Consider the following 27,351-nt stretch of genomic DNA (forward strand, 5'->3'; position numbering starts at 1 on the left):
GGAGAACAACTCCCCCACCCCACCCCCCCCCCCCCGAAACGGCTCGGAGTCGGATTTTTCGGGAACATTTTTTCCCTTGAAATCCCGTTTTTCGGGTGTTTTTGGGGCTCCCCAGTGGGGTCCCGGCTGCCCCCGACGGCCGAGCGCAGCGCGCCCCCTGCCGGCCGCGGGGCGCCGCGCACCCCCCCCATCCCCACCACCACCCCACGCGTGTTCCCCTCCCACGGACACCCCTTGTCCCCTCTGTCACCCCCCAGACCCACTTATTCTGCCCCCTCTGATGTGCATTCCCCGCCTCCACCCCCGGGGATTTGGGATTTTGGGATGAGGATGCGGTCAGCCGGTGCGACTCGCTCTCTGTGGATCCAGAGGTGAAACGCGACATTCTCGCCGCTCCGCAGGCCACACAAAAGATGAAAGGAGCGCCAAAATTTAGGCTGGGTTGCTTCAAACGAACGGGATGGCTCAGCCAGGTTGCGTTTTCCCAAAATCCCCTTCAATTCCCACCAAAACAAACCGTGGAGTCAAACAGCCATGAAAGGCACGAGGGGCCAGGTCTCAAGCGGCCACGGACATTTGGGATGGGGCATTCCCCTGAGAGGCACAAAAGATTGGGAACGTTGGGAAGGTTTGGTGATGCTCTTTCTCATCCATGTAGGGTGAGGGAAGTTGTGGAAGCAGCAGGTGGAAGATGGGAGAGGGGAAGAATTCTTTTTCCTCCCTGTTTCCATGCTCCACGGGCAGCAGCTCTGAGAGCCAGGGATGCTGTCTGCTTTCCAAGCGAAGTCCAGCCAAACATGAAAAATGAGTTTATATATATATATATATATATATACACAATAATATATCATATATATATGTATATATAAAAATATAATATATACAATTTTTTGGTGGATTTTTTTTAAAAGGAAACAACCAAAACTGAGTGTAATTCAGCACTGGAAGAATTTTGGGGAGCACTGTGGCATGAAGACAGCTGTTCTCCCAAGGGATACACGTGTGCACATCCTTTGGTTGAGGAGGAATTAATCTGGGGAACCTGAGAGAAACAAATCCTCACTCCTCCTGCTACCTTTGGCCAGGTCACTGTGGGAAATGAAAGCCCCAGCTCCACCACCATTTCGGGTTTTCCAGCCCCTTCATGCGCCAGCCTGGGAACTGTGCTAGGTACCAGGGATATGGGAGGTGCTGGTGCATCCCATGGACTGCAGGGAGCTGGAATATCATCCTCCTGTGTGGAATAACCACAACATTCTTAGCAGCTCCTAAAAAAAAAAAAAAAAAAAAAAAAAAAAAAGATTTAAAAGTTTATTTTAGGGTCTGCCACTGGACTTTGCATCCTGTTAAAGGCTTCTACACAGCACCCCTGCTTGTGCCACTCCCAGGTGAGATTTATCCCAGGGGATTTGATGCCCAGGTGGGCTGGTTTGGGTCACCTGGGCTGATTTGAGTCACCCACCCTGTCCTTCCCTTCTCACCCTGCTGCTTTGCAGGGATCCCCCGGAACGAGCACTATTCCCACCTGCAGCCGACTCCTTCCAGCCACCAATCATTTTATTCCTCTTTACAATCTATTTAAAGCACAATTAGAAGACAAAAAAAAATCAAACCAAAACAAGGAAATTATACAAATTCCAGCCAAAAGCACATCTTAGTTCTGTTGTGAATCCCTGGAAAACAGCCGTCCATCATGGAAAGCGGCACTCCTTGGCTCCCCCGGCACAAATGGATGCTGCTGTGCCCCATGGAAGGGCTGGATTTGGACCTGGATCTGCTCCTTCACAGCACGACTCCTTCGGGCTCCAGCAGCAGGAAGTCATGGAGAGCCTTGGGCACGGGCAGCAGAGGGATGAGGGAATGGCATTTGCTCCCAAAACTTGTCCGGATGGCGGAGCGGCACAAGTGCTGCAGGCACCGGGCCGTGCCCGCCAGCCCGAAAAGGGACTCGTAGAAAGGCTGGTGCTGCTGCAAAGAGAGGGCAACACCAGCATCACCCACCTGGGCTTGGTCTTTTCCTGACTCCCAAAGAAGCTGGGGGTGTTTTGGGATGAAGATCTAAGGGAAGGAGGGAAGGAGCCTATGTGTGACTGTGGGTTAGGGGTCTGTGCATCGACACGGCTCCACAGGCAAAGGGTGGCTGAGGAACTCTGGAATTCTCCTGGGGGAAACCAGCCTTGGGAAGGGTGCAGCAGCATCCCACAGAAAGCTGGCGTAGAAGAGACCCCGTTCCTGAGACAGGGAAGCAAAGCAGGATTGGGCTGTGCAGCCTCGGCCTTTCTTTAATTTGGGGAAAAAAAATCCTTTCTCCCATTCCCCAGAACAAGCTGAAGGCTTTGTTCGCATTCCAGAAGCCATTCCTCACCCTGTGGGGCCAGGAGCCATCCCAAACCATCCCAGAGAGGGCTGGCTGTACCTGTTGCACATCTGAGAAGGAGATTTTTCCAAGCCAAAATGAATGATGCGGGCTCCTGCTGGGAAGTGCTCTGGCTCCAGGGTCACTTCCAGAGGCTGAGTGGATTTTATGGCAGGTTGGGGCAGGGATATGGAGTCTGAGGATGGTGGAGCCGAAGGGATGCAAACTTGGAGGGATCAGATGTGTGGTGGTGCTCTAGGGAATATTCCTTTTGGTCTTTCTCTGTCCAAGTGAAGTCTGGGTAGGGGGAAAAAAACCCCACTCTGTGGGGAAAAGAAATCCCTGTTCTGTGGGGAGAATAAATCCCTGTTCTGCGGGGAAAATAAATCCCTGTTCTGTGGGGAAAATAAATCCCTGTTCTGTGGGGAAATCCCCCTCCTTGGGTCCCAGCCACCCCTGCCAAACCAGCAGCGCTGTCTCACCTGGAACACCTCCTCTGGCACGGCCTTGGCCCACTCCTGGGAGACCGGGATTTGTGAGTAGGAATTGAAGAGGACTTCGATGACCTCCGGCACGGCAGCGCAGGATTTCAGCACCTGTCCAGGGACAGTGTGAGGCTTCAGACAGAGACAGGCAGGGCCAGAGGGGGACAACATCCGCCTGCTGCAGCCAGGGTTTGTCCCACCCCAGCACGCTCCAGGCTGGGGATGGCTCCAGGCCGGGATCAGGCAGCTGTGGGGTTTCTCCTGGCACGTTTTGGAGCTCTTGCTCCATCTGTGGAGCAGTGGGAAGACCCCGCCCTGCTGAGGCACTTCATCCTCGGGATGCAGCCCTCACTTCTTGTTTACATTTTTGGCTTGTGCCTGACAAGGCAGGATAATATTTTCTTTATGGTTTGGTGTAAAATCAATGGAACGCAGAGCCGTGAGGCGGCTGCACCGGCTGCTCTTCTGCCAAGCCTGTCTCTGACATTCCCGAGGCAGGGGAAATCCCTCTAAGCCACGCTGGCTCAATCCTGCCCATCTGCTGGGCTTTCATTTCCATCACTCCCCAACGCCACCGTCCCCTCTCCCAAATTCTCCCACCCCGCCACCTTTACACTTCCCAAAGCTCCCAACCGCAAGGCCCCCGGTGTGAAGGGATCTCCGGGCGCCATTTTGGGGCCGGTACCTTGACGAAGGCAGGGGGCCATATCTTTTGGGAGCCGTGGTTGAGCAGCAGCTGGATGGTGAGGTGGGGACGCAGATCCCTGTGGGAGGCAGCGCCCTGCAGGGCCCAGCCCAGCGGGGACACGCCGTCGTAGTCGATGGCGTTGGTGTCGGCCCCGCGCCGCAGCAGGAGCCGCACCAGCTCGGCGTTGGCCGCCCCGCACGCCCGGTGCAAGGGGCTCCTCCAGCTCTCATCCCGGGCACCCACGTCGGCGCCGTGGGCAACCAGCAGCCGGAAAAGCCGCAGGGAATCCTCGCCCGTGCCCGAGGCCTGCCCGCAGAGGATGCCCAGGGCCGTCTCCTCCCGCGCGTTGCGGGCGTCGACGCGCGCCCGGCGCCGCAGGTAGAGGTGAGCGTGGTCGCAGAGGCCGTGCCTGGCGGCCACGTGCAGGGCTGTGTCCCCTGCGGCCTCGCTCGGCAGGTCCACGGCGGCCCCGTGTCTCAGCAGGAGCCTGGCACACCTGCAGGAAGGTGGGAAGGCTGGGGATGAAGCTCCAGGACAGGGTTTGAGGGGCGCGGTGGGCTGGAGCCATGAGGGATGATGGGGTGGGAGGTGGTGTGGGGGGAGGATGGAAGTCATGCTGGAGCTGGGGTTGTGGTGCTCAGTAGAGGCTGGGCAGGGTGGTGGCACTGTGACCTGGTGCCCTCCACTGTCAGGGAAATGGTGGTTTGGGCAATGACTCCCTCCTGCCCTTGACCAGTGCCATTCACGGATGGTCATCCTTGACTGTCCTTGACCATCTCAGCCATCCTTGAGTGTCTTCAACCATCCTTGACTGTTCCTGACCATCCTTGACCACCCCGACCATCCTTGACTGTCCTCAACCATCCTTGATCGTCCCTTGACTGCCCTGAGTGTCCTCAACAATCTGGACAACCTTGACTGTCCCTGACCATCCCTGACCATCCTTGACCATTCCTGAACACCTTGACCATCCTAGGCCCACTTGCTTGGACATAAAAATGGATTTTCCTTCTCCCTTTGAGGGACCCAAACATCTGTGTTGTGCTCTTGGTCCAGAGGACACTAAAGGATTGTGTTTTCCTAGAATCATGGAATATCCTGAGCTGGGAGGGACCCACGAGGATCATGGAGTCTAAGGGAGGAGCACCAATCTTTAACCCCCTCTGCCTCTTCAATCTTCCTCTAAAGGTGCTTTTCTCTCAGCTCAGGCATCACCAGAGCCCTGTGGGAGGGTCTGGGCTTACACAGAAGCACCACGACTGGGAGAGAAGTCCCAACCTGTTCCTTCCAGCAGCAGGGATGGGGAAGAAGAGGAGCCCCAAGGAGAAAGGACAGCACCAGGATATTGCTTGTTTTCCCTGGCCCAGGGGAAGGCTAACATATGTGGGGAAAACAACAATAATAAAATAAAGAAAGAATGAAAGAATGACAATAATAATAATAATAATGATAATGATAATGACAATGATAATAATAATAATAATAATATACTTGACTCTTCGTGGACCTGCCTCATCACCTCCCCCAGGATTTGATGGGAGGTGGGAAGATTTTCACTGTCCTTGGCAGTGCAGAATCTAAAAATTCCTCCCTGGGCTGCTTTTCCCATGGATTTCAAGCCTGAGTTTGCCAGGAAAAAAATCATGCAGGATCTTTTCCTGCAGCATGGGACGGTGTAATGCTCCCAGAGGTGCCAGCCCTCACCAGAGGCATCCACCACGGATGCTCTGCTTGGGGTGTGGTTGTGTGTGAGTGGCTTTAGGTGGGGTTGTGCCATTCCCAAAACTCTCAGATCCTTCCTTTCCAATTTGCTTTTTTTGGTCTAGGATGCTGAATCCCTTTCTCAAGGAATGTTTTATCTCCCTGAGGCTTTTCTTGGGGCTTGCTGGCTGCTGTTGGAGGGGATCACTCAGACACTCAGTCTCTTTCATTGGTCTTGTCCACCCTTGTCAGCAGGGAATCTGTAATTATTATTATAAAGATTACAAAGATTATAAAGATTCTCTTGGGACTTCTCCAGATTAACTTAGTCCTGATGTCACAAGCAGCTCTGGCACCCTAAAATAACATACTCAGGGCAAACCAAGGGATGGTTCTGCAGGGGAAAAAAACTGCTGACTTGGCTGCAAAAATGCAGCAGCCCAGCCTGTGAGAAAAATCCCCTTTTGTTCTGTTTTTCTTCCTTTTTTTTTCGGGGGTAGATCATGCTTAAAGCATTCCCAGGCAAGGAGGCAGCTGTGTCTGGAGACCTTGGGCACAAACATTGTCCTGGTTTGGGAGAGAGTGCCCAGGCTGAAGCTTTCCACCTACACAGGCAGCACAGAGGGAACATTCCCCTGCCCTTAATTTCCAGGTAAAGAATGGATCGTCCAGCCCAGCATCCTTTCTGTGCCGTGGGGATTTTTCCCTCACAGAGAATTCCTTACTGGGAGCTCAGCTCCTCTTGATCTCCTGCTAGATATCCCAAATATTCTCCTGTGGAAATGCCATCCTTCCCAGAGGCTGCATCACTGGAGGGTTATTCTTGCTGGCTGTCAGGTTCAAAGGCTTGCTTGTTGGAAGAAACCCAAGCTGGTTTACATTGAATTTTCCTCCTGGGTGCTCCTCCCTTGGCAAAGAGGGAATGTTGGCAAGGAGCTATGAATAAGGGGTGATCTCTTCCAGTGAATGCGAAAGGTGGGAGCCTGGGAGGAGCATTTGCCTCCTGTTTGGACGTCTGGGCATCAGCAGGTTCTGGGTAGATGCCCTTGTTAACCTTTAGAATCTCTCCTCGTGAATTCACGCACTCCAACACTTCACCAGCGTTTCTGGCTTCCTGCATTTTCATTCCCATCCTGCTTGTTGCCATCAGATTAGACTGAAATCCCATTAAACAAGGCCCAGTGCTGGCTTGCTGCTTTTTTAAGGGCTCCTCTCCAATTTTCTGGGAATACTGAAAGAGCACGCTGCGTTCAGTTTTCTGTTTAGCTCAGCAGCAATTTGGTGGCACAACAAACAGGTTGATTTTCCATCCATCCTGGTACCTAATTTTGACTAATTTAAACTCACTTCCAAGCCATTGCCAACTCATTTGCAGGTGATGGGTGATGTCTCCTTGTTTGGGCAAGTCACTTCTTAAGGTAAAGGAAATTTGGGGTGAGCGGTGTTAGTGCTCCACCCCTACCCTGCCCTGGGCTCGTGGATCCAATGAAATGGGAGAAAATTATTTTGGGTTGATTTTTTTATTATTATTGTTTCTTCACCCATCAGAGTGTCAGGGCAGGATGTGCCCGTTGCCCTCCTGGATGCCAGGATGGCTCCCACTGGCTGGGATGAAAAATCCCCAGGCTGGGAAAGTGGGATTTAGTTAGAAATGGGATGCGATGAACAACCAGCAGGAGGAGCAGGAGATTGGGGCAGCGGAGGCTGGAGGAAAATTCCCGTCCCGAAAACCCACTCAGGCCCCGGTTTCCTGAAGGAGAAAGCTCCTGTTTGTTTTTTCCTCCCGTCCCTGGGGTCGGAGCGAGGTTTATCAGTAAAAGCCCTCGTTTTGTCACATGTCAGAGAGCAGGGCCAGGCCTTGGGCTGTGCCCTGGGGCTGCTTTTGGCCTCTTTATTTCTCGCTCAGGACCCCTGAAGGAGCTGCTCTTCCCCAGCTTCCCAAACCGATGGCTCCAAACGCTCCGAGTGTTGCATTTAGCAAGGCTAAACAGAGCAGAGGATGAAGTTTAGCACTAGATGATGCTAAATGCTGGCTTTTCAATACCCTTTTCCCCCCTTTGCAGTGGTGCTTATTTCCCACAGCCACGAGGGCAGAGTGTCCAGGACGATGCTGGAATAGCTGGAGGGTGCCTGGGGCCGGGTCCACTGGGTCAGTACCCACGTCCCTGGCATTTGGGAGCCTTGTCTTGACCGCGGTGCCTTTTTAGGCACTGCCTTCCTGCCCAGCTCCCGTTTCCTGCTAATTCCTCCCACCCTGTCCCGGGCAGCTCTGGTGCTCGCTCCCCATCCCACTGCTCCTTGCATGCAGCCCCTTGGATGCTGCCTGAGCTCCTGCACTGACTCATCCCACCTTTCATCCCCCATCCCTCAGCTCTGGGGGCTCGGAGCAGGTGGTGCTTCCAGCTCCCAGGGTGGAGGGGAAGGCTCGGAGAAGGGAACTGCACAGCCGAGTTGCGTGGAAGTGGGGGTGACACCTCCTTGTCCCATCCCTTGGCTTCACAGAGCCCTCTTCCCTACGCGCAAGGCTGGAGAGGGGAAATTCCTCTCCAGGCAGGCTCTCCCCGGTCGCCTGGGATGTTCAGGGAGATCTGAAGGAGGACTCTACAGACGTTCAGCATCCCTTCCTCCGTGGGCACCGCGCTGGGAGGCGGGAGCCGTGTCCTGCATCCCTGCCAGGCGCCTTCCCGCCGCCCCACGCCCGCTCTCCCCTCCCCGCCGCCGCCGCCGAGACTCTTCCTCTCCCCCTCAATTATTTTTATTTTATTTTTTTTCGGGGTGCCAATAAAGGCAGGCTCCTTTAATCATCCCGGCTTTAAGAGGGAAAAGGGAGAGCGCCAGGGAGAGAGTGCAGTGAATTTAGAGACTCATCTTACCCCACCATGTTAATTATCTCGGCTGTAAAAAAGAGGTCAAGGAGAGGAACTCTACTAAATAGGCCGACGTTGGCATGAACAGCTCCTAAAGTGAAGAAGGTAAGACTGAACTTTACTGGAACTTTTTTTTTTCCATCTCTTCAAAAAGCCCCTAGATTAAAGCTCTGATATCCTTTTTGTTGAAATCTCATGGATTCTGAAGCTCAAATGGCTGGAAGGAAGCCCAGATAATTTTTTTTTATCCCAGTCACTGAGAGGCTCAAAGGTTTTAAGTCCTGCCCCCATGGTGAATTGCCGAGTATATGGGAATACAGAAGAACCTGGCACATAGGTGTTCTGGCCATTGTTATCGAGAGGGAGAAAAATAAAATAGCTCTCTATGTAGGTCAATGACCTGCTCTTTGTTGTCAGTAAAAAATTAAGGATGACCTAAAATCTACTACTCAACGAAAAAAATAATAAAATAAAAAAAAAGGAGGCGAGGTAAAGTAGTCTCCCCCTAATCAAAGAGGAAATGTTTGTGTTACCCAAAGCTTGACCTCCTCAGTCTCTAACTTTAGCAAAGTCTTTGCGATTGAAAAAGCAGTGGTCGAAACCTCAAACCCTGTCTGAAATGTCTATTAATTTTTGATCTTTCAAGGGAGTTGGCTTAGTTATTGTAGAAGCCCCCGTAGCGCCGGGCGCCGTAGTTAAGGGGCTCTCAGCATTTCCATTATAAAGCCCCAATATTCCAGGGCTTTACAACTCAGCTGTTCCCACGTTGGGGCTGTCTGATCCCCTTGGTGGCTGTGCTGCCATCCCCCTCCGCCTTCCAAGGGAATGGGACATGCAGATCGGTGAGAACAGCTCTGTTTTTACACATACATACGCATCTATAAAATCGTATTTTTTTCCAAGCTTGGAAGCAAAACCAGGGCACCTGGACCTCTGGGGTCCAGGAGATCCTCTGCACGCCCTGGGCTGGTTTGGTCACCCCATCTCTTCAGGGAATCAAGGAATCGCAGGGATTTTAGGATGGGGCTGGAGGCTGAAGCTTTAAGGTCAAAGGAGAGCTCAGGTGAAGGAATTAAAGCCAGCTCCTTGTCAATGGTAGGGCTGCTTGCAGCATCCTCCCTTTCCCCTCTTGCCCCTTCCAGCCCTCATGGCACCAAGGATGTGTTGGATTCATCCCTAGATTTTTGGCTGAACCAGAATGCCACTAATACTTGATTTTTGGACATCTTGCAGAGACTCATTTCTAAGCTGCGATCAAGTCTTTCCCTCTCTGGCTGCTTCCCTTCTCCAGAACACTCTCCTTGTGTCCATGATATGTTGGAACCTTGCTTTCACCACCTACTTCCAGTGAATCTTTCCTGCCTGGAGGGTGGAGGATGGAAGCCAGGCTGGCTTTTCATGCAAGCTGGCAGGTGATAGAATTCACTGTGACCCTAAGCAGTTTCATCAGGATATCAAGTGGCTGAGCTCTTTATTTAAAAAAAAAGGAAAATATCCTGATTCCGTGTGTCTGATGATCCAGGCACCTAAAGTGTTACAGAAACATATTTTTCCATATTTCTCCATATTTTTTATGCTCATCTGTGTGATGCTGATCCAGGGAGAGATGTGGATGCACATGGATGAGCCTCAGCCCTGACTATGAACCAAGGTGGATCTTGTGTGGGGTCAGGGGGTGGGAGGATTGCTCCACATCCCATAGACCCATCCTGACCATCTCCTGGGGGAAGTGAGCTGGATCTGGGATGCAGGACACACTGATTTTAGGAGAAGCAGTCAGGAAAGAGAAGGAAGGAAAAGCTGGGGCTGGGTTGCTCCTGTCCATGGGAAGAAGATTTAGGCTGTGCAATGTGCCTGGCTCCAAAATGTGCTTTTTTTTGTCTCTGCTGTGGCAGCTGGGAGATGTGGGAGCATGTGGGAAGCCTTGCCATGGATCATGGCATCTTTTTTTGCTTCCCACAGGCAAAACTCCTGGGCTCTGTGCACAGAGGATGGACAGTGAGGTTATCACGGAATCCCACGCTGCTCAAAGCTCATCCCATTCCACCCCCTGCCACGGGCAGGGACACCTCCCACTATCCCAGGTTGCTCCAAAGCCCATCCAACCCGGCCTTGAGCACTTCCAGGGACGGCCCCAGCAGTGGGATGCTGATGGGGCCCCCGTCCTTACCCCAGGGAGTCCGGGGTGGTGCAGAGGTGCAGCGGGGCCGTGCCCTCGTCGCTCTGCAGGTTGGGCTCGGCCCTGTACTCCAGCAGCAGCTCCACGCAGTCGCTGTGCCCAGCCCGGCAGGCCTCGTGCAGGGGTCCCTGTCCCCCCGGGGCCAGGTTGGGGTCGGCCCCGTGGCGCAGGAGGTGGCGCAGGCAGTCGGGGTGGCCGTGGCGGGCGGCGAGGCACAGCGGGGTGCTCAGCTCCCGCCTCTCCTCCAGCGCCCACAGCCCTGCGGGACACGGGAACGGGATGAGCCCCTGGATCACCATCCCCTGCCCACCGGCCTTGTGGCTGGACCAGCTCCAGACACCGCTTTTCCCGTTTTTCTCTGGCAGCTTTAGGTGTTCCAAAGGGGCTGGTTGCACTTGGTCGGCAAGAGGGGAAACAAAACTCCCTCAAAACTCCCTCGGTGTGTGCTCATCCAGGAGCAGGATTTCATGTGGGATGAGGTGGGCAAGCCAATGCCCTGCCTGCCATCAGGGCACGCAATCCTGTGGGCAAGAGGCTGGCAGGAGCTAAAAGGCAGCTCACGAATTCCCCAGGGAGGGAAAGGCTGTCTTTGCTGGGAATGAAGGCACCCAAGCCAAGTGGCAGCGTGTTGGGAGGGGGATGGAGGGCTGGGCATGGGATGTGCTGGGTTTGGGATCAGCCAGAGTGAGGAATTGCATTTCCCAACAGCTCCAGGACCTCCTGGACCATCTCCTGAGCATGATGCTCCATGAGCACCTGGGACCATGGGGAGCATCACCTCAAGAGGAGGCACCAGGTACCACTCTCCTGAGAGCCTCTTATCTCTCCCAGATAGGACCATGAGGAATTTGGGCTGTGAGCCCTCCTGCAAGCATTCCCAAACTACAGGGTGTCTAATCCCGACCTGAAAAAATCATGTGGATGCACGGATTTTACACTTCCACTGGGTTAGTACGTGCAGAAGAGAAGAAAATATGAAAAGTGATGAATATCTATGGCCAGACCTGTGGGCTAACCAGACACCATCCACCTTGGGAACACTTAAGGCACCTAAATGCACTGCACCTCTCCTGTTTAGGGTTAGTAAACACCCATTTATTTCATTTTCCTCGCCTGGCCCTTAAAGGAAAGGTACCTGAGAGTCCAATAGAGGCTTGGCTTTTCACCTGCCACTGCAGCTCGTTTTTACTGATCTCAAAGACCAGGTTGACATCTTGGTGGTATCGCTCAGTCAGCACCTGGAGGCTCCTCAGGTCTCCTGTGACCAGGGCTGTGTAAAACCTGGCGATGGGAGCACGAGCTGCTAAGGGATGCTCCGGATCCAATTTGGAGGAAATCCTCAGCTTTCCTGTCCCAGCTCCTGGTAACTCGCTCATTCCAGTGCTTCCCGGTGTGCACGTCCTGGCTGGGGGGACAGCCAAGCTTTTACAGTTCATTGTTTCCGTCCTCTTGGCTCATTGTCTAATTATAATCCAGTCCAGGCTCTGTTGTGGCGTATTTATAACTCCAGAGGGGATGGATCACGATGGACACGGGGTACAGTGAGGGTCAGGCGGTCATCAGGCCGTGCTGCAGCAGCACCTCTTGGATTAAACTGCTGGATTATTTGCAGTCTCCAATTTGGGACAGGGGTATTTAGGCTGGGAGGAAAACGGTGCCTAGTGTTTAGGAAAGTTAAAAAAAATAAAGAAATTTAGTCACCTGCTGTCTGTCCATCCCCAATAACCTTATTTGCGTCCTCTGAGCTCTGGGAGGTTTTTCTTCCCTCTACTTTCTTTTTTTTTTCATTGAGGTGCTCCTATGAGATTCCGGTCTTGTGGTTTGCTCTCTGGAAAATCTGGGCTACGTGTTACTGGCCCAGCCTGGAATGTTGGGATGTCCCTGCAGGGATGCAAAGGCCAGCGAGGTACAAATCCTCCTGGGGCTTTGGCAGGGGAAGCTGCTCTCCCTGACAGTGCCTTGTATAGGAGAGAGAAAGCACCCAGACTCTGCTGCCATCGGATGCCAGCACAGCTTTCCCTGTTCCCACTGCCTCGAGGCTCCTCTCCTCAAGGTCACCGGAGAAATCCGTGGTGGGGACAAGAATAGAGCCTGGCATCTCGTGACTTGGAGGCTCAGGGTGACAAACCCTCCCCTTCCCAGATTTCCCACCCACCTCTTTGGGGAATAAACCTGGTCAAAGCAGATTTTGGGATGTTAAACCAGAGCTGGAATGCTGCGTGGTTCCCTCTGTGTGGAGTCCATCTGAGCCTGGGAAAAAGGTTTGGGACCTTGCTGGGGATTCTGGGCATCCCTGGGCCAACCCCCCCATGCTGCCAGAGCCACCTGAGGTTCCTCTGAGTGTGTCCTCAGCCTGGCTGTGGTGACATCCATCTCTGGCCCTGGAGACTGTGGGAAGGGCATGGAGCCCCAAAACCTCCACACTGTGTCCATGCAGGATGGGGTTTGCTTGGCCAGGGGGTTCTTGGTGAAGGACCCCCCTTTTAAGGTCCCTAGTCATGGGAAGCAGCATTGGGAGCTAATTTGAGGCCATCCTAGGTGGTCTTCCCTGTTTTCTCCTCTTTTCCCCTTTATCTCGAGGCTGCCATTCCCACCTGGCTGTCCACAACCTCTTGGCTGGTTTGGAGCCTCCAAACCCCCTCATTTTTCTCTGCTTTTGCCACTTGTTGCTGTTCTGCTCCACCCAGCCCTTCTGTGCCCATTCCCCCCTCTGGTATGAACTGAACCACCTCCTCCAAGCACTGCTCTGGTATGAAAATCATCCTAGTTATCCCCCTGGGGTCCTTCAGCCAGCACAGGAGAAGGTCTGGAGATCCAGGGAGCGGCACAGACAGGGATCATTTACCTCAGGAACTTGTCCTGGGTCGCGTTTCCAGAGCCTGCCTTGCTTTTCCTCTCCTCACATTAGCAACCCTGTAATATTTTTGTGGTGACGTGGAGGAATCCTGCCTTCACATGTCCCTGCTCACGCCGAAGGGATCACCTTCCCCAGGCAGGGATTACCTCCCTGGGTAAATTTAGCAGTGAGTCCAGACCTTCTGGGTCAGACCTGGGCTAATTTCGTTAGGGGGGGTGTGTACGTGTGTGTCTGGCACTAAATTGCCCTTGAAATACCCCGTGACCCTTCCCAATCAGCATCTATTTGCATATAAACACTCGAGTCTTGGGCCAGGATTAACTCATGGCTGAGGGAGGGGGTTAAAACCAGCCTGGGACAGCAAGGGTAGAGAGAAAAGGTCCCCTTGGCACACAGAACCCCAGGGTCTGAGCTCCTGCCAGCCCAGTCAAGTGCTCCTTCCACCCGGGAGCGGAGAGTGATGTCGGGATGAAGTGATGTTGCTGTGGATTTAAGGGGAATGCGGCTGCACAGGCGGGTGGGATTTACTGCAGAGAGGAGCCAGGACAACTGTGGAACATCCTGGGGATGGCCAGGAGCCCCGGGGAGAACCTCCTGCTGGGGTTTAGAAGGAAAATGCAGGTGTTTCAACTGCTTGTAAAGCACTCGTTGCCTTCAGGCAGCGAGTTTGGGTGGTGGAGGAAACTCCAGGAGCCTCTCCTCTGCCACTGCTGTGCTGCAGGGCCTTGGGCACACCACCTGTCATCAGAGCTTTGAGATCCCTGAGGATCTGAGGGTCTGAGCCTGCAAAAAATCAGCCTGGGATCATCCTGCTGTGTCCTTACTTCAGCAAGGATGCCCCTGCACAGACCAGGGCCCCAAAAAGGGGTGAGGGTGAGCACTTGTAGCCTCGCGCTCATCAATTCCAACGCGGGGGGAGCATCTTCACCTTCTCCCCGCGCCCGACTGTTTGCAGAGCACACCTCATTGACCACAACATTAAGCATTTCCCTTCCTCAGATCAAGTCTATCTATTAATAATGGCATAAATTGCCTGCTCCAGCTTCTCATTACTGGGAAAACTCACTCCTGGCACAGGCAGCAGCACAACACACAGCAGCAAAAGGGTTTGGAGACAGCTCGTCCCCCAAGTTCAGCTGCCACGTAACTCAGTCCTCATTCCGGGGGGAATCTCAGCCCTTGACCTGCTGGCTCCAAAAGCCCCACAAGACTGCCTTAAAACATCCAGATGTGCAGGTGTGCAGAGCTCCTGGCATCACCACCTTGATTTACAGCTGCCCTCTGGCAGCAGGGAATGGCATTATTATCATTATCATCTTTCCAGGGAAATTTCCAGCGCGGTGCAGGAGCCCCAGGGCCGGCAGCCTGCAGCACTGCCTCCTCCAACATGGCTGATTTAAACCTTGTACCCCCTCCTAGCCCCCCCCAGATAACTCAGATGGGGTTCCTGTGATGGCAGTGTCCCCCCAGCACCCCAAGGGGTGAGCAGGCAGGATGGCAATGCCCCAACCTACCTTGGAGCAATGTGAGGGCAGCTCTCCTGAGTGATGGTCACTCATCCCCCCTGGATCACCATCCCTGTCCGGGCAGAGCGAGGTGTGAGGTTCAATAATTCCCTCTCTGGGACCCAGGTGTCACCTTGCTAAGAGCCACCCTGCCCCCGGCACGTCCCCACGTTTATATTTGCAGCTCTCCATGTGACAGCACTGCCCAAGTTATGTGGCTGGGTCAGACTGTGGGATGAGCCCCTGCCAACACACACGTCCTTGTCCCTGTGCCTGGGGAGGGGGTCATGCCTTGAACCCCCCCAAAAATACTTTAGCAGATGCTGCTACTGCTCAGCTCTTCTTTAAAAGCTGCTGCCCGGTGAAATATAAACTCATCCCGAGGCTGCATTGATTTTGCCCAGTTTTTATTGGAAATTAGATCATATTTAAGCATTTCCCTTTAACAGCTCTATATAATATGGAAAGGTCCTGTGCTGCAGTTAGTTTATAGTGGCCCATCTTTGACAGATGTAAATAATTCAATTAAAAAGCCCCCCCAAAATCTTTCCAGTTATAACTGCACTATTTTCCTTTTCCCCCCTCTTTCCCCATCAATTATAGGAATTCAAAAAAAAAAAAAAAAGCTCTTAGCTTAAGTAAAAATCCAAGGCTTCCCTCCTCCCCACCTCCCTGCTGAAGAGCTGCAGCTCTGTTAATTATCCCCTGAGAATTCAGTCCTGGGGCATATCCTCTTCTAAAGGTGAAGGGGAGCCCTCCCAGTTATTTAACCCCTGAGTTATGGGCTCATGGAATGTCAACCCGTGTGCCAGGCTGGAAAACCAGCTCGGACTGACCCTCCATCACGTGTCTCCTGCAGTGTCTCAGGATTAGAGGCTCCTTGTAGGCTCCGTAGTGCAGGATTCCCTCCTGGGATGGGACACACCAATCTGTGATTTGCCTCGTGTCACCATCACCACTCACAGACTGCCACCTAAAAAGGGTTTTATAAAGGATTATAGGGTGAGGACCCAGCACTGGGCACACCAGGAGTCAGATCCCAGTCCTTTTCCCCCCACTCTTGGAATCTGAAGCAGATTCACTCCATGCCCTAGCTGGAATTCCACCACTCTCTTCGCTATGGGAGGTGGAAACAGGGGAGCTCGATGGCACCACGAGCTCCAACAAGCCCTGGACTTGGTTTCATGTCATCCCGAGCTGTTTTGCTCCTGAGCACAATTAGTTTTCAACACCTGAAAGTGCCCGGCAGTTGTGGAAGTTATTTATGGATTGGAGGATGTGTTTCCCAAGCACACCCTAACCAGAAAGTTACGGAGATAATTGCCTGCCCTCTGGGAGGCAGAAGAACAAACCCAACTATCCCTTGTTGCCCACACCCCTTTCTGGGGGATTGATTTATCCCTTTCCACTGGACACATCAGAACTTGGCTTGTCAGCTTTAATTAGCGGGGCCTTGGCCCGGTTCATTACGGCTCCCACCTCTCCTTGGAGCAGCTGCACTTTCAGCAGGGAACCACCTGGTTTGCCTGCCCCCATCCCTGCCCCCTCTTCCCATCACCTGTGGGGTAGGGGCTGCAAATTACAGGTTGCTGTGGGGTGGGAAGAGCAGCCGGTTCTGGGATCATCCGTCACGGCAGGGCCCTGTCAGCACATTGCCCCCACTGCCACCCCCTGCCCTCCCCGAGCCGAGCCCCACTCGGGATGTGGAGGAGTGAAGGGGCGCCAGGACTTTGGGATGTCCCTGGCTTTGCTGACATCGGTGAAATGCGCTGTCACCAGCAGGCCAGGGACATCCCAGGAGACGGAGAGATTTGTGGGAGCAGGGATGGGTTTGTAAATAGAAAATGGAACGGTGGCTCAGGGCAGGACCCTGCTTTAGGGTTCTGGGTGGGTCAGAAAAGAGCCTGTGAGGATTGGGCAAGTTTTGGGACCATGTGTGACCACACCAGTGACCCTCCAACCCACCCTGATGGGAGGGGAAGGGGCTGCTCCCCACGGGGGTGGTGTGGGGGCTACCACCACACCAGCACAGGCTTCCATCGGGCTTGGAAACTACACCAAACCCCCAAATCTCAGGCGGGCATGGTGGATTTTAGAGTGTGTCCCTGCCCAGCACCCCCTCCCTCCCTGAGAGGCTTTTTGGGAGCTGAGTGGTGGCATTTGGGATGGAGCCGTGGGAGTAATTAGAGTAATTATGGGTGTAACTTCCCAAACTTCGTGCTAAGCGGTGCTAATGGCTCGTTTGCGTGATTCCCATCTCCTGCTGATCTCCCTGCCTATTCACTGCCCCAATTATTCCTAAGAGAGGACAGGATTGCACCCAGGCCTTAATTTCTGCTCCAGCTTTCACTGGGGATTAGAGCCCACCACGCCCTGTCCAGGCTGATGATTTTCTTCGCTCTCCAAATAGTCTTTCTTGGCATTTTTTCCCCCTCATTTCACCCCATTCACTTTTTCCCCTCTCTCTCTATTTTTTTGATTCCCAGAGCTCGATCTTGAGTTGTTTTTACTCAGAAAGCCAAAACCCCCCCATCCATTGGTGGGAAGGCACGGTGGCTTCTCCTTGCTACAGCACAGTCCCAGCGGCTGGGACAAACAATGGTGTGCCTGAGGTGGGAATGCCTGTCCTTGTCCCATCAGCCGAGGAGTTGGGGTTTCCCATTTGCATGTGATCCACTGGGCGGATAAAAGCCTTGGACCTAGAATTCCATGCTTTTTAGTAGCCGGCTGAAGGATTGAGGTGGCTTCTGGTGGCCGAAGCAGCCCTGGGAACCCTTTTCATTGCTGCTAAGCACACACCGGCTATATCCATGCAGAAGCTGTGGCCTTTCAGGGATAAGAAGGTGAGTTCCTTGAGTTTGTTTTTCCATGTTGCTGGGACCTGGCTCTCTTCTCCAGGCTCTCCTGGGTCCAGTTCCTTGGTTGCTGTTGCTTGTTTTGTGCCCTTGCCTGTGCCGTGGGTCCCTTCACCCATTCCCGTGTTTGCATTAATCCTGGCTGCCTTTTCCCGGTGGGAAAACTGAAGCAGGGTAAATCCTAAAGCAAAGAAGCTGGAAAAGGGCGTTAGGAAATGCTGGTTTGGAGCTGCCCTCCCGGGAAGGGAACAGCCTTATTCTGGGCTTCTCTCCCCCTTTGCTTCTGCGCGCATTTCGTGGCGTGGTTAATGATGGTTTTCTTGCTAAATTGAGCAACTTGAAGCATCAAAACTTGTCAGGAGGTGAGAACCCAACCTGTAGGAAACTGCGTGGTTTTGTTCGGAGACGTGCAGAGGAGTTTAGGGATGGGATAAGTTGTTTTCTAGAGAATTAGGAAAGTTGGGAAGGGTGCGGAGTTGGCATTTCCAGCCTTTGGCTTTAAGGCTGGGTGGGCAGGTGGGAGCAGAGCCTGGCAGTGCCCTGCCCCAAGGTGGCGCCGGGTTTGGGGGGTTTGGGGTGGGATGTGACCCTCTCCCTGCTCCATGCTGGCACATCCCTGCTGTGCCAAAAAACCCCAGGAATTCCAGCCAGGAGCTGTAACAGCCGAGGCTCGTTCGGTGCTTTTTGCAGGAGGCAGTGCCAGCCGAAAAGGGGCTGGTGCTGGTTTGCTCAGCAAAAGACTGGCTCCACTTCCACAGTGTCCTTTTGTCGTGGAGCTTGGGAATTATCCAGAGCCATGTGGGCACCATGCCTTTGGTTGTACCAAGGTTTGGTGGTGGTCCTTGAAAGCCATCACTGGCTGGGGACATCCCAGGAGGGACGGAGAAAGTCCCGTCTCCTTGTGGGGAACATCCCCACGGGCACTGCCCAAGCCCTAACAAGAGCCCCAAACGATTTGGGGATTTTATGTAGCTTGTTATCTTAGGTGTAGGGTATTTTTTAAAAATTTTTTTTTATTTGAAATCCCAGCACGAAATAATCCTCTTTTTCTGGTCGGAATAGAAATGGCTTGATGCCACGAGGCAAAAAAAAAAAAAAAAAAAATAAAAGGCAGCTCTACCCAGTGCTGCGCTGATTTGCAAGGCTAGTGAGAGACTACAGAAGGCGTTTTCAAATAGACTCCGATATTTTCAGTGCTTGAAGAGGGCCCGACTACATGACACCTTTTTTGAAGCCCTGATTTACAATGGCCCCAGGCTGAGTGCATTATAATTTGCTGCGAGAAGTTCCAAAGTCGCAGTACTTTCAATAATGAGGAGAGAAACCCTAATACGAGAAGACTTTTCCTTTTTTTTTTTCCCTTTTTTTTTTTTTTTTTTTTTTTTGGTATTGTGTTTAATGAAAAGCTAAAAATGTGCTAATTTGTAAGTCCTGTTGTGGTAGTGGCATCAGAGGCTTTTGAAATGCGTTACTGACTTGGGGAGTATTAAGGAAAAATGACATTTTGCTACTAGCAGAAAAGTCAATTATAATGTTTCCACACTTTAGAAAATTGCTGATGCAGGATGGGAGTTAATAGAACAGTCAGCTTCACTTTGTGTTACCGGATTTGGGGGGTTTTGCTGAGAAACGTCGGCTTGTTTTTTAATTCTGATGGCAACTTCACTAACGGGCTGCCGCAGGTGCTGTGTGGTTGGGACTCGTCTCGGTGAGGGTGTGATGTATTCCCTTGGGTTGTTCCCACCTGGAGCTGCTCCCTGTGCCAGCCTGGCGTGCTGCAGACTGCACAGGGGCAGGGAGAATCAGCATCGAGAAAGATTTAGCGTTTTGCTGTGGCTGTGATCCCTCCCTGGTGGTGCAGGAGCACTGAGCCTGCTGCAGTCTGTTCCCAGCGCCCTGCAGAAGAGCCCTGCTCAGTTATTTAAAAACATCTAAAGCAAGAAACAGGAGGAAAGGGCTGTCCTTCCCCACTGTGCTCTCGATGGAGTTTTCCCCCCCATCTCTTGGAGAAGAAAACAGCAGAAAACTTTTCCTAAGCTCTGGGGGAAAAGAGGGTGGGAGTTCTCACTGTGGTTGCCAGAGAGTTTTAGTGCTGCTGCTGAAAACCCCGGTGCTGGAGCTCTCAGGCAGGCAGGGGCAGTCCCAGGAATCCCATCTCGGGGGGTACAGGTGAGGAGGTTGAACAGCTCATGCTCATCTATTTCCACCCCCTGCCATGGGCAGGGACACCTCCCACTGTCCCAGGCTGCTCCAAGCCCCAATGTCGAACCTGGCCTTGGGCACTTCAGGGATCCAGGGGCAGCCCCAGCTGCTCTGGGCACCCTGTGCCAGGGCCTGCCCACCCTCCCAGGGAACAATTCCTTCCCACTATCCCATCTAACCCTGCCCTTGGGCAGTGGGAAGCCATTCCCTGTGTCCTGTCCTGCTCCATGCGTGGGTTGTATTTAAAGCACGTTAAAATCCCCCGGGAGGGAAATGCCAGGGCTTTATTTCTTCTGCTCCCTCTCCCAGGTGTTCCAAAGAGGGGTTCCTGCTTGGTGTGGCTAAAAGTGGAGGATGGGGGAGTGAGCATGAAGACTTTTGTAAAAGTCATGTCATATGTATTTCTCCTGGGTTTGCAGGAAGCAATTAAGCCAATTAATTTATTGGTAAATTATCTGATGATGAAGTACAAAATAACTGCAATGAAACGCTGACATTCACATTAATACCGAATTAGTTACTGTATTATGACTGTTCTTACAATGAATGCCCAGTAATTTAATAGTAATGGGACATTTAAATAATTTAGCTGATAATTCTCTGGATCACTTACATATATAAATGAGCATGACAGCTTCTTCTCTCAACTTTGCTGCTGCTGGATTGCTCCCACCTCCACACCAGGAGGCAAAGCAGCCTGGCCTCCCTCTTTGCTGTCCCTCAGAGCTCACCTTTGGCTGGGTGGAGGAGGCAGGATTTTCCCCCTCCATCAGATTGTGGGAACGCTGTGGCTGGAGAGCAGAGTGCAGTTGTGCCGGGCTTAGCAAAGCCACAACCTTTTTATCTCTTTCCGTGAAAGATCTCTGGGCGGAGATGTTGGAGGAGCGTCCCTAGAGGGGTTCCTCTGAGAGCCAGTGGGAAGGGTGTTGGAGATCCAGCCAGGGCCACTTCATTGAGTAATTCAGACACTGAGATTACTCCATGTGTTGGCTCTGCTTGATACAACTGCTTCATTCATTTTTCAAGTAGCTGCACTCTCTGTAATAATAATTACAAACAGCATTAAAATTGCTCCTCGTTCTTCCCTCCCCATGAGGAGCCTCTCCTGAGGAGAGCAAGGGCTTGGCAGCCACACAGGGCAGAGCTTTTCTGCTTTATGGGATGGTTTGGGTTGGAAGGACCTTAAAGGTCATCCCATTCCACCCCTGCCATGGGCAGGGACACCTTCCACTGTCCCAGCCTGTTCCAAGCCCTGTCCAACCTGCCTTGAACGCTTCACCACCTCTTTGTCACCTCCTGCACCCACAGAGCTGTTTGTAGTTAAACTGGCTGTGGCTTCTAAATCCCCACAGAAAGAAAGAAATGCGAGCAGCCACCAGTGCAAGCTACACCTAAAGGAAAAATTCCCCAGTGTTTTTTTCCCCCATGAACTGGTGGATAGTGGGGAAAACCTGCAAGTTTTCCCCCTGGTGAAAGGTTCTGCATCCTCCCTGCACGGGGTCGGCGTTGTGCCCTGGAGATGGATGTTGCCAGTCAGCTGCTTTTACTTTGCTATTGAGATTGCACTGAAGCTGCTGAAATATGAGTTAATGGGCTTGCTTACATCCTCCCGAAATGTGGTCCTTTCATCACATCACGCTGTGCTGTCAAACCTGTTGTGGAGAGGAGGGTTCCACTGTCGGCAAGATTGAGGGCAGAATTATCCAAATTAGTTTCCCTGCGGATGAGAGCAGAGATGAGGGGTTTTAAACACAAACCCTGTCACCTCTGTGGAGAGCCTGCCTTTTCTCCCCAGGAATGAAGTTAAGAGCACCTTGTTTGATAAAACTGGGGTGTGCTGCCAAATTTGGGGAGCCAGCAGCCTGCTCCAAAGAATAAGGGAAGGAAAGCCAACGTTTGTAGCTGCACTGTTGCAATGGATTGAACCCAGGGGCTGGCAGCTCCTGGGGTCTCTTGTGTGGGTCATGTTGAGATTCCAGCAGCTGGATTACTGCTGGGAGAGCTGGGGGAAGGACTGGTGTCCCTCAGAAATGTCCTGAGGGGTCGCACAGGGGAGATGAAACAACAATTTCCTCTCTTACTGCTTGGCTCTCCTTGGCAGGGCTGGAGGTGCAGCCTCGAGGTTGGAAGGGTGAAACCATGAGGAGCCTTGTACCAGACAGCAAAATACACCCAGAAAGGACCACAAAAATCCCAAACTGGGGTAGCTCTGTCCTGTGTGCTGCAATAAGCCCAGAGGGAGAAAATTCAGATTATTAACCAGATCCATCCAGTTCTCTCCACTGTGCACAACGATACGACTGGTTGAATAATTTTCTGTGCAGTTAGTTATGTGCAGGAATCCTCCCAGACCTTTTTTCTCAGGCATTCCTCTTCTCAGGAGTGTCTTTTTCCATTTGGGTTCCTCTTAGGAGCAGGAGGGGCTCAATACTGTCCCCTTCCCAGCAGGGCTTCCTACAGCAGTGCTGCCCAACGTGTACCTCCCAGCGTGTTGATAGAGACACAGAGTGGTCCCTCAGCTCCCTGGGGATGGTGGGCCTTGTGTTTCCAGGTATTTCCAGTTACCTGTTGGCAAGGCCACACAGGAATTCTGTGATCAGAAGGAAGAGCGGGTGTTTGTGGCTCTTATTTATAGAAGACCATGGTGAATGGGATCCTGTGCCTTACATGAAGGTGGTGCTGGCTCCATCAGTGTCCTGTAGGATGTCCCAAAGCTTTAGGGTATTCTGAGCACTCCTTGTAAATACTTTGCCCTCAAAATTGCTGATTCGTGAGCAAAGTGCATTAAGCAACAAATGATTTGCTATTTGTGCAAATAGGTTAATTAGTTATTATTTTCTATGGCAAAATAGATTAAAACCAGATTTTGGTGTTCATCTGCCCAAATTAGCACCTGGCTGCTTTGCTTTTCTCTGCTGACACCCACAGATATGAATGTGTTCATGCTAAGGCCTCAAAAGGTGCAAGTGCTGTTCCTCGTGCAGCTGGGTAAATATTCAGCTTGTGGTGGATTGCACAAAGTGCCTCTTGACCCATCCCAATTAAAAAGCAGTCTTTATGGCTGTAATCGTTTTATTGAGGACTGTAACGCTTTAGACCCACAGATACATAAAGCAGTTAGTTTTATAAAGCATATAGGATATTAAAGTAATGAAAGGCATGAAAGTGACATCAATTTTTAAGGAGAGTTACTTGCCGAAATAAATGAGTATGGCCTAAAAGTTGATGGCATGTTACAGGCCTGAGTAATGAACCCTTCTGCCCCCTAAAATCTCCTGGAATAAATAATGCTTGAGCAAGTCAGTGGTCATTAACTCTTTATCCTCTGAGAGCTACATGTTACATCTCATCTGATGGGGTTTTTTTTTTTTTTAACTTGTAAAAATCCATTCAGAGAGGAAATCTCTTCCCTGGAATACCTATAACTTGAGGAGCATTAATCTGCCATGCCTTTGCAGTGAAGTAGAGCCGTGACTGCTATGGCCAGGTGAAAAATCCTTGAGGAAGTTACTTTTTCCCTTTTCCTTTCTTTCCTTTTTCTTTTTCTGCTTCCTTTGCTGCCAGTGCTGCGCTCCACGCTTTCCCCAAAGGGGTCTTGGCATACCAGGCCTGGAGAATCAAAAAGCATTTGTATGCTTTAATAAAATTTAAAAAAACATTTAAAAAGGCAAGACAGACCACTTAAACATTTTACTGCTATAATGGAGCATTCCTTAAAAAACCCAAACCTCTTAAAACCCAAGCTGGCTGGTGCAGAAGCCAAAATGAAACCCTCAGATCTCTTGAGAACATTATTACACCAAGAAGTGCAGCAATTGATCGAGCTGAGTCTCATTAACAGCAATACTTAGCTGGGCCATTTGTGTTGCTATAGTTATGGAAATGTTAAATTCCATGATCAACCCTATTTCCAGAGAATATAGCTCTTGTCAGAGCTCCCTCTGCTCCAGACTTGGCAGCAGACAAATCATCCCCTTCTCGTGCCTCTGCAAATCGATCCAGACAGTTTTGATTTCAATGAGGGGGCTCAGGAAGCAAAACAAACCCTGAACATTAAGAACCTGTTTATTGCTTTCAGATGCCTGTTCACAGGCCTGTGACTTGTAAATGATTTTGGTGGAGTTGCTCTGCAGACTCGCCCAGCTCCTGGGCTGTGGTGTCAGGGAGGCAGCTCTAGGCTGTGTGAGAATAATGTGAAGTGAAGGAGAAGGGAAGGCTTTAAAGTCAGCACTGGCTAGGAATCACTCCTTCTCTGTATGTACAAGAACCTTTCTCAACAAAGTCCTGCCTAAACCAGAGATTAAAATGCCACCAGGCATTGCCTGTGGTTGATAAAATGCCTTCCTTCTTGACCACTGGCTGCTATTTAACACCACAGCTCTGCCTCCTCTGCCCGTGTCATCTTCAGCCTCCCTCCCAGTGTGGCATCCTGCAAAGGCTTTTCCATCTGATCCATCCCAAATGCTGCCTCCAGCTTGAGCCTGGTCAGGCATCTTCTAGGAAATTGCCTTGTCCAGTTGCCCAGTGTGTGTTAGAGGAAGAGAAGTTGGGAGAAGAGGGATGGGAAGGGTATAGGGAAGAAAAACTCAACATGTTCCTCTCCTGGTGCCAGATGCTCCTGCTTGGTGTCAGCTTTTCAAGAGCTCTTTCTGGGGTCTGGGAAGGGCTGATGATGACAGGCACCCTGCAGATAAATATTCTCAGCAGGTGGTTGACAGGGGTCAAGCATCCATCTGGCTGCTGGACACTGCAATTCTGCTCTAATTACCCAAATTAGCTGAGCACCTCTCCTCCAAAAACCCTGTCCTCACTGATAAAAACATCCTCCAGCCTCCTGTGTGCCCACATCTAGGCAGGACATGGGTGGTGGTGGTGGGGAGGAACCCTGGGCTCTGAGTGCAGCTGAATTTTGCTGCCTTAGTCCCAGACCAAACTATTCCTGGTTTTGGGAGAACAGCAGAGCTGGGTCAGGGTGTGTTGCTGTTTGTGGCCCTTCCCATGAGTGGGATGAGAGGGGCGAGGTGGTGATGGTGGGTTTGGGCTCCAGCAGGAATTGCCTTTCCCCAGCAGCAGCTGTGGGAAGCCACGAGAACCCGGTGATGTGTCTGGCCCTGGGTGAGACTCCACGAGGCCACAGCGATTTTATTTCCCCTCCAGTTTTGTGTCCTGGGTGTAACACCCTCCAGACCTTAAGTGGGAGGTGGAGAGAGTAGGAAAATCTTGCCCAGAGCTTTCTGGGAGCTTGGTGGGGTCGAAAGAGCTGTTTGGTGGGCTGATCATCTTCCTCTCAGCTCTGGGTCACTGGCAAAGGACTCCGAAGCATTTGGCAGGAGAAGCCAAGAGACTTGGGATGTGTTCTCTTGTTCTTTTCCCAGTTCTTTGTGCAAATATTTCAGCGCACAACAGTAACTTTTTGCCTCTTTAACTGGTGTAACTGTTCCATGAGATGAGTGAAGTCAGCTCCTCAGACATGCCTAAAATAAAAGTCCCTTTATCACCAGCATCTGAACTGGGGGTGTGAGTTACTGGCAGCAGTGACTGATCAGAGTTAAAATGTTTGGTTTTTGGAGGAATGATGCCCATAGGCTTTGGAATGGGTTTTCCTATGTATTTCTGTAGCTGTCCCATCCCTGGAAGTGTCCAGCTTGGATGGGGCTTGGAGCAACCTGGGCTAGTGGAAGGTGTCTCTGCCCATAGAATGGGGTGGAACAAGATGAGATTTAAGGTCCTTTCCAAGCGAAACCATTCCATGATTTTGGTCCAGTCACTACCAGGCAGAAGTGGTGTGGTTAGCTGGCTTTGCCTCTCTAGAAATCCTTTCTGTGTAAGGATTTGTACCAACCACCCTGGTGCACTAATTTATAATTTCAAAAAATGTGGATGTGTAATTGGGGCAGAAATTTGAGTGAATGGAATGGAGAAATCACATTGTCACAAATTTTGCATTATTTATATTCATTTTGGAACACTGGCAGAATATAAATGTCAGACTGGGAGATTCATGCTTTCAGGGAAGAAAAATCAAAGATTCATCACAGGGCTAATCTTCACTTTGAGTGCAGTGTTCTAGCTGCCCCACTTCCACAAGGGACAAAGCAAAGCAAGGGGAAAGGCCCAGAAATGGCAATGATTAGAAGCTTGGGAAGAGGGGCTTCTGTGTGAGGAGAGGTGGGGATTACTGGAGTTAATTAATGCACGAGGCCGTTTTGACAATCCTCTTCCCCTGTGCCGTATTACAGGTGCTGCAGCAAGGCTCCATGACATTTAAGGGAAACAAAATTCCAACAGATAAAAGGAAATACTTTCTTAAGGGCTGTAATTAATGCAAGGAGAGATGACTGCCGTGGGATGCTGAGGATGGGATCATTTGAGCCGTGTTCCAGATGAAGCGCTGCTCAGGCACTTGGTGCTGTACAAAACAGGCATGTTTAGAGTGACTGGGATAATATTTTCAAGTTAAACTCGGACTAAATACTTGCTCTCATGTTGCAGGGTACAAATGGATTACTACTTGGAGCTGGGAATGATGGAGTATTTTTTTTTTCCTTTGCTCTAACACTGAACCATTAGCCTTTCCCTGAGGAGAGATATTGGTTTAGTGAGGAAGCATGGTGGGGGGAAAGAGTAATTTGCCAAATATCACAAATGCTGCCTGTGTTGAGCGAGCCAAATGGCTCTAAATGGAAATTGGGAAGTACTCAGCAGGGCTGGGAGAAATATGCACTATCATTAGGTCAGCAGTGGAAGAAGCCTCGGAGGAAGCTGTGAGAATCTGCATCCTGTCTGTGATGGGAGGTGCTGGGGGATTCAAGGAGCAGGACGACAAGGAAACCTTTCAGCCAGGAAAAGTGGAGGGTTCATAAGCAGTAGAAAACTCTTTTGGGGTCTCCTGGAGCAGTACAGAGGTCTTAACTCATTTGGAGCCCCTGGTGTGGGCTGCCTGCAGCTCCTTGGGGCACAGCAGGGCGCTCTGCCCTGTGGCCAAGGATTTTGTAGCATTTATTAGGCTTGAAGGTGATCCATGGATATTTGAGGCACACGTAGAATCACAGAACCACAGTCTGGTTTGGGTTGGAAGGGACCTTAAAGCTCATCCCATTCCACCCCCTGCCATGGGCAGGGACACCTTCCTGTATCCCAGGCTGCTCCAAACTCCATCCTTGGACACTTCCAGGGATCCAGGGGCAGCCACAGCTGCTCTGGGCACACTGAGTGAATGAAATACCCCTCAAATGCTCTCAGTTTTGCCCTCAGGATTTTATAGCCCCGAGGGCAGGGATAGAAGAGCGATGGAGCTTGAGGCAGAAGCTCATTTATTTTAAAGCCTGAAATGAAAATTTTAAGGGAAATTCTTGTTTGAAATGATTTAAGAGAAGGTCTCAGATCTTGATCCCTGTGTGGACATTGAATGCCCAGGTTTTTTGCCTTCTCAAGGTGACATATCCAGGCTTGCTGAACAGCTCTGGAAGGAAAAGAACAAATGCATGGAATTAATGGCCCGTGTGTGTTTTATCCGTGCACGTGGAGGCCACTCTGCCCATGTGAGCTGGGTGCCAGCAGCTGGTTCACCAAAGCACTCTGCCAGCCGTGTCGCCAAAATAACGACTGGCTTGGCACATCCCCAGATGGGAGAGATGGGTTTTGGTGCTGTTGAGC

The 27,351-nt window shown here is 51.5% G+C and overlaps 2 protein-coding genes and 1 long non-coding RNA gene across 5 annotated transcripts in view; 1 reads left to right on the forward strand and 2 right to left on the reverse strand.

The window, feature by feature from the left end:
• Positions 1-1,646: 1,646 nt before the first annotated feature.
• Positions 1,647-11,764, reverse strand: ASB18 (ankyrin repeat and SOCS box containing 18). The gene is made up of 5 exons (XM_048310207.1): positions 11,412-11,764; positions 10,268-10,535; positions 3,527-4,025; positions 2,839-2,952; positions 1,647-1,968 (listed from the first exon to the last, which is right to left on the reverse strand). The coding sequence occupies exons 1-5, from the start codon at positions 11,710-11,712 to the stop codon at positions 1,783-1,785; spliced, it is 1,368 nt and encodes a 455-aa protein (XP_048166164.1). The 5' UTR covers positions 11,713-11,764; the 3' UTR covers positions 1,647-1,782.
• Positions 11,765-17,027: 5,263 nt separating this feature from the next.
• The window catches only part of LOC125328561, a 66,917-nt gene continuing 56,593 nt past the window's right edge, over positions 17,028-27,351 (forward strand). The window contains exon 1 of the long non-coding RNA XR_007204775.1: positions 17,028-17,481. This is a non-coding gene — a long non-coding RNA (uncharacterized LOC125328561). The remainder of the gene's footprint in view (positions 17,482-27,351) is intronic.
• IQCA1 (IQ motif containing with AAA domain 1) overlaps positions 22,587-27,351 on the reverse strand; it is a 102,304-nt gene continuing 97,539 nt past the window's right edge. The window contains exon 19 of one of the 3 annotated variants that reach the window (XM_048309442.1): positions 22,587-23,304. In XM_048309442.1, coding sequence (XP_048165399.1) covers positions 23,203-23,304 — 102 coding nt within the window. In that variant the 3' untranslated portion in view covers positions 22,587-23,202. The remainder of the gene's footprint in view (positions 23,305-27,351) is intronic. The other 2 variants (XM_048309443.1, XM_048309441.1) reach the window with 2 other exon arrangements.

The sequence above is a fragment of the Corvus hawaiiensis genome, chromosome 7, assembly GCF_020740725.1.
Source record: "Corvus hawaiiensis isolate bCorHaw1 chromosome 7, bCorHaw1.pri.cur, whole genome shotgun sequence".
Classification (NCBI taxonomy): domain Eukaryota; kingdom Metazoa; phylum Chordata; class Aves; order Passeriformes; family Corvidae; genus Corvus; species Corvus hawaiiensis.